Consider the following 8,446-nt stretch of genomic DNA (forward strand, 5'->3'; position numbering starts at 1 on the left):
TCGCCTATGTTGAACACTGAGCTTAACTGTAAAATAAAAAAAAAGGTTGGAAATTCCGTTTTCCTGTAAGGAAATGGGTATTTCTTTTAAGGTAAACCCCAGCTTGAAGGAGACAGAGCCCAAATCATTTAATTAGCAGTGAAACATTTTTTGTCGAGTCCAAACACTGGCAATGAACCCAATAAAGCAAGCTGACTTCTAATCCGCTTTAATTCCATTAAACTCTTTTAGGACAAAGTACTCCCCAAATTACACTCTCTGCAGCGTCTAATAAGCAGTTTCAGCGGCATTGTTGAGTTAGGACACATCGCCATAGTTTCTACATCAAGTTCCTTTCCATAAAATTAGTGGCTCTACATATTTTGTGATTCTGCAAACACTTATGCATAGCAAACCACACTTTATACAAATATTTACCATCACATGCAACCAGTATCACAATAAATCAACCTTCTAATTTCTTAAAACTATAGACTGCAAACCTACATCTGGTGCAATGCTCACGTAATCTAACGTAGTCATTTATGTGAAACATCACACACGGTACAAGCACATAAATAAAATATGAAGCCAACCGAATAGACTGCAGGCCTATTGAAACGCTTGAAAAATTCACAGGATAACACTATCTTCTCAGAACTCCATGAGCTAAACACTGTTTAATGCAGTAGCGCTCGAACATCACCAACTCCCACAGAACTCACACATGACATAATAAATATATTTCTGTGCAACATTCATCCCTATTATTGCGGGCTAATTATTGGGATATTATGCCAATCAATACATTGTCACAAAATACGATTTTCAAGAAGAAGTCAAGAACCATCCATTGACCTACGGTGTCTTCAAGGTCAAAATTAATTTCCCTCAAATGACAGCACCAAATGGGTCTCGAGTTCCTTTCTGTGCTGTTGGGGACAGAAGGGCCTGATCCTGCTTTGACACCAGAATTAAATTTGTTGTTTAAAAAGATTCTACCTTGAGGTCTGTTAAAAACATAAAGCATTTTGCTAAACCCTTCCAATCAGTGCAACATTCAACCAGTGCAAGCTAACACTCAGATAGCTAACAGCTGTAACAACCAAGCAATTCAAGCAAACAATATTTTTTTTCCAGCATAGAATGTGATGTGGAAATTCTCCAAATCTGGTTCTCAAGCCTTTAAAGCGCACAGTTATTTTTTTTAATGCTTGTCATGAGCGGGATTCCTTCAGCCGTTAAGATACCGGGCCTGCGCAGCAATCAGACGTCAAGCGTTTTTGCGCCAAAAACAACCGCTCCCCTCAGCTTCTGCGACGCTCTCCGCCGCGAGTTAATCATCAGCGACGCACACGGCCGCCACGTCAACCGCCCGCGTGACACGATGAGCGAGCCGCTTCTCGCTTAAACAGGAAGCACAAACACGCTGGCCCACAAAGATCCACAGAGAGCACAAACACGCTGGTCACAAAGATCCACAGAGAGCACAAACACGCTGGCCCACAAAGATCCACAGAAAGCACAAACACGCTGGCCCACAAAGATCCACAGAAAGCACAAACACGCTGGCCCACAAAGATCCACAGAGAGCACAAACACGCCGGCCCACAAAGATCCACAGAGAGAACAAACACGCTGGTCACAAAGATCCACAGAAAGCACAAACACGCTGGCCCACAAAGATCCACAGAGAGCACAAACACGCTGGCCCACAAAGATCCACAGAGAGCACAAACACGCCGGCCCACAAAGATCCACAGAGAGCACAAACACGCCGGCCCACAAAGATCCACAGAAAGCACAAACACGCTGGCCCACAAAGATCCACAGAGAGAACAAACACGCTGGCCCACAAAGATCCACAGAAAGCACAAACACGCCGGCCCACAAAGATCCACAGAGAGAACAAACACGCCGGCCCACAAAGATCCACAGAAAGCACAAACACGCCGGCCCACAAAGATCCACAGAGAGAACAAACACGCCGGCCCACAAAGATCCACTTTACAACGGTCGACTTCCCTGTGCGATAAGGGCCAGGGCCTGGCTATTAAGCTGCGTCAAAAAAAAAAAAAAAATCTCCCCAAAAACACCCCCCCCCCCCCCCCCCCCCCCCCCGAGGAGGAAAATGAGAGTGCTCGCTCACCAAGGAGGCATGAGCTCGACATTCCAAAAAAACCCGCGCGATATCAGATTGTCGTGACCGTGTTTTCTCTCTGAGGTCACTGGCGGGAAACATTCCAAACTGTATTGAACTGCCGCTGATAAGCTTTCCTCTAAAATATCCCTGCATGACTCATCACCGCCGCGTTCCTGAGAGGGTGACATCGAGCAAAACAGAAGTGTTTTAACAAGTCTATTTTTAAACGAGTGGGCGAAGACTTTGTCATCCTCAATGAAAAGACTGATTTTTTTTTTTTTTTTTTTTTTTTTTTAAGAGACATTTCACAAAGGCTGAAACTGTCAGATTTAATACGGTTCCTGTCCATGTTGTCACATCCTCAGCTTTATTGCTCTTGCTATTCATGAACAGAATCTTAGAAAGACACACACAAGATGTAGATAAATGTCTGCCAATTAGTCGTGAGCACAGTGTGAATGTTTAAATCTGTCAGCAGAGTCACATAATCTCTAAATACTTGCTGAAGAACTATTCAGAATGAATCAAGCATTTGAAAAATTCAGTCGCCAGATACTGTACTGTACCTATAGAGATACTGTACGTATCTATTCTGGAATAAGCCATCTAGTTGATGTTCCTTTATCCCCAATTAATGCTGATCCTAAACATTTGAAAAACATCAAGCATCGACAATTACGGATGCATAACAATTATTAATTCATAATTTCGCACCCCCAGCTGAACACCTATATGCGAGGCTCTCGCCTCCTCCTCAGTTCCTCCATTCCTCTTCCTGAAGCGCATCGCACTCATTTTCCTTTAATATCTCCGATAAGTTTAACAGATCATACCCCAACACTCACAGCGGGACACGAACTGTAGAAGATAACAACTAGCATTGCTAGCCAAATTATGATCAGGCCACATCAAATGCACTACTTGATGCCTACTCTCAGTAAACTTCTGCACTGCAGTGATGCAGGGGAATGTTCACAGGGATGGAAATCAAAAAAGGCTGGGACGTCTCCGGAATGTGGGGACCGCTCTGCGCTTAAAGATGCCCCTCGTGTCCCCATAAAACCCCGGGCCGACCCCACGCACTTCAAAGAGACGGTGGAAACACACCAAAGGAGAGAAGCGGGGATAAGACTGCCAAAATATGCCTGAGACTGCTACTCCAGATCAGTGTCTGTGAAATTTATTTGCTAATTTTATACAGCCTTCCCCGGTAAGACTTGCATACCTTACACCTTTAATTATGTCAGCCGGAGAACTACTGAAGCAAAATCAGGTTAAAAGTTCCTGCTGAAAGATTTAAAAAAAAAAAATTTAAAAAAAGCCTTGACACACACACAGGATTCAAACCTGCAACTTTACTAATATATGACCTAAACACTTCTGGGTGCAGAATAGACCATTTATAGTTTGTCCATTGTATATGATGGAAAATTGAGTTGTCTCCAAGTGAAAGAGTTGCTGTTTGCAAAAACAAAACAAAAAAAAAAAACTCAGGAACTGAGGAAGAGCCGCTTGGCAAGAGAGAAAAATATTTCAATTTGAAGGCATCCCACAGAATCCAAAAATTCCCTCATTAATTTTCAAAAAAAAAAAAAAAGTGCCAAAAATTTGGGCCACGTTAATTTGGGTCTCAAAGGCAGAGCTGTGCCAGGACATTCTAATGCCCCACTGCTGAAGAACAAAATGGAGAACCATTTAACACATTCAGACACGCCATTTTACCTCCACTGACAGTCAGGCAAACTATCCACATTAAAATAAAAAACTAACCACCTCAGCAGAGTAATCCGTTTACAAAATATGTCTGCATGATGGCCTCTATTTTACATAATGAGATGAAAACGTGTATAAATAAGCAGAGACAGGATAAATAATAGGAACATTAAGTCGCTAACTGAAAGTGACAGGGGTTTTCATTGGAAACAGTTCACAGATAGCTTGCTGAGTGTACAGACGTATGTACATTTCCCCACAGCACCACATAAAAATGAAGAATTGAGCACTGACTCATGCCAGTGTGGGTCTGTGTATAAACTATAAGAGCACCTTAAGAGCTGTCCTCTGCTTTGCTTACCATTACTTTTCCCACGAAATATCGACGCGCTCTCCAAACCGAGGGCTGCACCTTTTGATAGAAAGGAGCCTAATAATGTTTGAGCTACAGTCAGCGTGAAAATAATAGGCCCAGCATTCTAGGCTTATCTACAATCGCAGCAAATGTACGTCGAACGGCAGAATTAATTGCCAATTACAAAGAACATGACGGCACAAGGCACAGGCCATACTTCATTTCCAGCACACTTTCAGAAAGCATAAACGCTGAGTTTATACTTTGCATGTTAGCAGCAGCCTACACTAGCCAGGTCTCACTGGTGAGGAGGTGGTTGGCAGAATACCTCTCTCTCTCTCTCAAAGATTGATATAGAAGGTTTTATTCAACAGTGGTGTTTTCATGAGGCCTTTGCTCTGGCAGAAATGATAATATAATCTTTGCCAATGTTTCCAGATGAATGTTCTTTTTAAAAAATGTGTGATTATTCTATAACCTTAACTGTGTACAACTTTTTTTTAAAACACTCTAAAAAGACTTCATTGAAATGACCATTATCATGCAAGCCATTAAAAATCACTCACTCGCTCGCACACACGCACACACACACACACACGCACACACACACACACCCTTCGGCTAGAACAGGCCAAATGGTTTTGAAATCTGTACAAAGTGTCCCAGCAATCACGTTCAGGAAAAAGTCTTCCCATGGAATGACTGGCTGGGAATGCCTGGGAATGCCAGACTCCCAATCAGAACTCCGTGACAAAGTGTGGATGTTGCGAACGCGCAGGGGAGTGACAGCCGAGGGACCGGCAGAGAAGGTCGACAGCACGTGGCCTCTGTTAGCTGAGATAAAAAGGACTGCTTAATGCAAGCAAACAGGGCTGGCACTGGAACGGCCCATGGGGGAGATCGAGTGAGACTCCTCTGTGCTGTCCACATTTTCCTCTCCCGGTCAAGACCCCCCCCCCCCCCCCCCCCCCGCACCCGGCCCCCCCCCCCGCCCCCCCCCCTCGCCCCCCCCCCCCCCCCCCCCCCCCCCCCCCAAAAGGAACGGATATTTCTTTCCCTTTCTCACACGAGAGAGAGAGAGAGAGAAAGAGAGAGGGGGGAGAGAAAGAGAGAAATGTAATGTAATATGACACTTTCTTGGAGTTTCTGAGGTACGATTGGCGTAGTGCAGATCTTCTGGTTACATCACTTCGCCGTTGAGCTATTATTATCTGCACTGACGATGGCTGCTTTTTGGGTCTTGACTGCACTGGAACAGCCAACAACACAGTTCTGGAAACGTTTTAGCTCAGCTGCTCCGAAAAAGACAATAATGGCAACAAACACGTCACAGCCATCCCTCAATAATAATAATAATAATAATAATAATAATAATAATAATAATAATGTGTGTACATATGGTACAGTCAGTGACTCCAATCCACCTTGGAAAGCCGGTATTATCCCATTAAATGTACATTTCCTCACATTCTACGTGTAAAAAAAGAACCGAATAAATAACAACACAATAGGCTTACATGTTTACCAACAACTTGGAAATAGCTGTATGTGCACGGAAACCCGGGCCAGATATTCCCACGTTGCGGCCTGGCCTGAACTCGGCTTGGCAAAGGCATACCGTGCGTCTAATTCTAATGACAGGATAGTCAGCCCGAGACAAGAGTCGACCATCAAGAGAAACTGCCCACATGCTAACGTTTTCTGGCTGAAGACAAAAAGTTTGGGGACCAGTATTTACGTAGCGTGTCAGACGAGGCACTGTCTCGTCTTGGAGCCAAATAGTTCCTTGTTATCTTGTTAAACTAGATACCCGCAGCAAGTACTGGCAAGAATGTGGCTATGTTTCAAAGTCGCCGTTTGGCTGAGCCTACCAGTAACCGCCGCTTTTCGTCGGCAATTGTCTTGATTGTATCCACCTCGACTGGCAACAATGGCGAAGTAATTTGAACTGTTACCCACACATTTCCAGACATTGTTGCAGTGTTTCCATTTCTATGTCCGACAGAAGGTCGTAGTGAGCACTAAAACTTGACTCGTTTTTTATTTAAGACTGCGTGTAGGAAAGTGAACGTTTAGATCCGGGTTTTATTGTTGTAGAGAGCTGATTTATAGGCCAATGTGCATAATATTTGTCAAAATGCCAGGCATATTAATTAGACATACTTACTGCTACTGATCGGGTAAATCCAACGTTTGCTGATTTTATCATGAAAGTTTCCATATTACAATGGCCCAAACAAACTGCCAGGGTAGCATAACACGCATTAAAATAAATAAAAAGAGGTTTAAGACATTCCAATCCAAATTGTGACTTAAACAAACAAAACCATCCAATATAGTCTGAATTCATACTGATTTTAAGCTTCGTATATAAGCGTGTGGGTTTATTATATGTAGTCTATATTACACAATAACTGGGCCTATCAGTAACCTGTCAACAAACGAGACACAGCAGCACTCACCTCGTTGGACGGCATGCTGACAACACCTGTAGATCTCCGCTTCTCCCGCAACTTTCTCTTTTCTATCTGGCCCTTTCCCCTCCTGGCGCTGGGACCGGTGCTCTTCTTCTCTTTCCCCTTGCTGGAGCTAGTTCCTAGAGTCGGGCTCTCCGTGTCGTCTTCGACGTACGCATTCCCGCTGGACTCCGGTTGAGGGGTGCTTATTATTACTTTCTCGGGCTGGGGTGCCTTCTTCAGGTGTCCTACCGGGGGATCGGACCCCCTGGTGGCTGGTGTCGAGTGTGGGTCATCGTCCGGTCTCCTCAGGGCAGACGAGGAGGACGACCGAACAACGGGATGAGATGACGCGCAGTTGACAGAAGTCGGACCTCCGCGGTCCGGGTTGCCGTTGTTGTTTAATTCGGGGCTCTGGCTTGTATTCCGGGTCTCGCTTTTGCTGTTTGTTCCAAGCGAGGAAGCCGCGGCGCCGCTCCCGCTGCCAGACGCAGTAACATCCCCAAGCATTTTCGCCCTCATTTTCTCACGTTTGGCTTTCCATTCTTCCAAAAAGTCCGTAGTCGCGCTTGATCTAAATCCACCCGTCGCCATGTTCCCTCTGAACGTTTAATTGGTGCCTACTGTAAACCGCACTGCTTGGTGTTTCAACTGTGCTAGTCTTTTCACAGTAAACAAACTTTTGTTTATGAAAATGTATTCCTCAATGCAGCTAATTGCACCACATTCCTTCAGTGAAACAGATGGCAGATAGTATCAGCAAACGTGTAGTGGTCTAAAAAGTAAAATAAATGGCAGGTAAAACGATACATAATAGCCTACATGTTCGAAACAACGCGGTAGTTAAAGTTGATCAAACTTATGTACCGATAGTCATTATCATTAAACGCATTCGACAAGCGTGCCATAATCACTTAATTAGAATAGTAGTTCAACCAGCTTTCTAAGTTTGTTCAACCTGATTAGCAACCACATCGTCCAATACAGGTCTGTGCATATCCCTGAACTTCTAGTCCCACGTTAAACTTTTCCCAAAAGTTTTTCTTTGGAAGCGGAATGGGCTATGCGCAAACGATCATTCTAGTTAACTGTCGTCTAATTCAAAACATGTACCATGACAGTATACTAAGACTGCAGTTGTATTTTCGATTTGGCTTACCTGTTTTTCATGCGGTCTCCCAGGTGAACAGTCCGGTGGAATGAAATACGCGTCAGAGGCAGTTCGGTTTGTCGCACAGGCAGTTCGCAAGCTGCGCTTGCTCTGCCCCCATTCTCACGCGCTGAACACAGTCGAGCTTTAACGAATGTACCCGAACGCTGCCGGCGAAGAGACACTAGCTCGCGTGACAGCGAGGCAAGCTTTCACTTGAGGCAGTTTTCACCTACATACTTCAGTTGCGCGTGGGACACCGTCTGTTGTAACTGAAAATATAGTGTTGTCAACGCGAGCAAAAAAAACGAATGGGAGATACTATAGTATATCCATATGTTCCAGATACCAAAATATAGGCTATATATTTTTTTCTGCGTCGATGTTAACTTTGAATCGAATATTAGAACTACTGCTAGAAATGATGTGTATTTTTAATTGAATGTATTTTTATTTTCTTTCTTCGAAAGGTGTTTGCTCTGTTTGTCCTTAAAAAAACATGGTAATTGCCTGTTCTTGCCTCTGCGGTCCGCCCACACAGATATCTCCGAGTTCAACGTACTTGTCTCACCAGTTGAATAACGCTAGTAACTTTAGGATGACACATTGTAGATTAGAGGGGGGGAAATCGCTTCGAGGCTGTTGTTCCT

At 44.1% G+C, this 8,446-nt stretch overlaps 1 protein-coding gene across 2 annotated transcripts in view; it reads right to left on the reverse strand.

The window, feature by feature from the left end:
* The window catches only part of pawr (PRKC, apoptosis, WT1, regulator), a 64,730-nt gene extending 56,702 nt beyond the window's left edge, over window positions 1–8,028 (reverse strand). The window contains exons 1-2 of one of the 2 annotated variants that reach the window (XM_035427268.1): window positions 7,806–8,028; window positions 6,653–7,421 (exon numbers count right to left, since the gene is read on the reverse strand). In XM_035427268.1, coding sequence (XP_035283159.1) covers window positions 6,653–7,240 — 588 coding nt within the window. In that variant the 5' untranslated portion in view covers window positions 7,241–7,421; window positions 7,806–8,028. The remainder of the gene's footprint in view (window positions 1–6,652; window positions 7,422–7,805) is intronic. The other variant, XM_035427269.1, reaches the window with a different exon arrangement.
* Between the last annotated feature and the right edge of the window lie 418 nt (window positions 8,029–8,446).

Source organism: Anguilla anguilla, chromosome 7, assembly GCF_013347855.1.
Source record: "Anguilla anguilla isolate fAngAng1 chromosome 7, fAngAng1.pri, whole genome shotgun sequence".
Taxonomy (NCBI): Eukaryota; Metazoa; Chordata; class Actinopteri; order Anguilliformes; family Anguillidae; genus Anguilla; species Anguilla anguilla.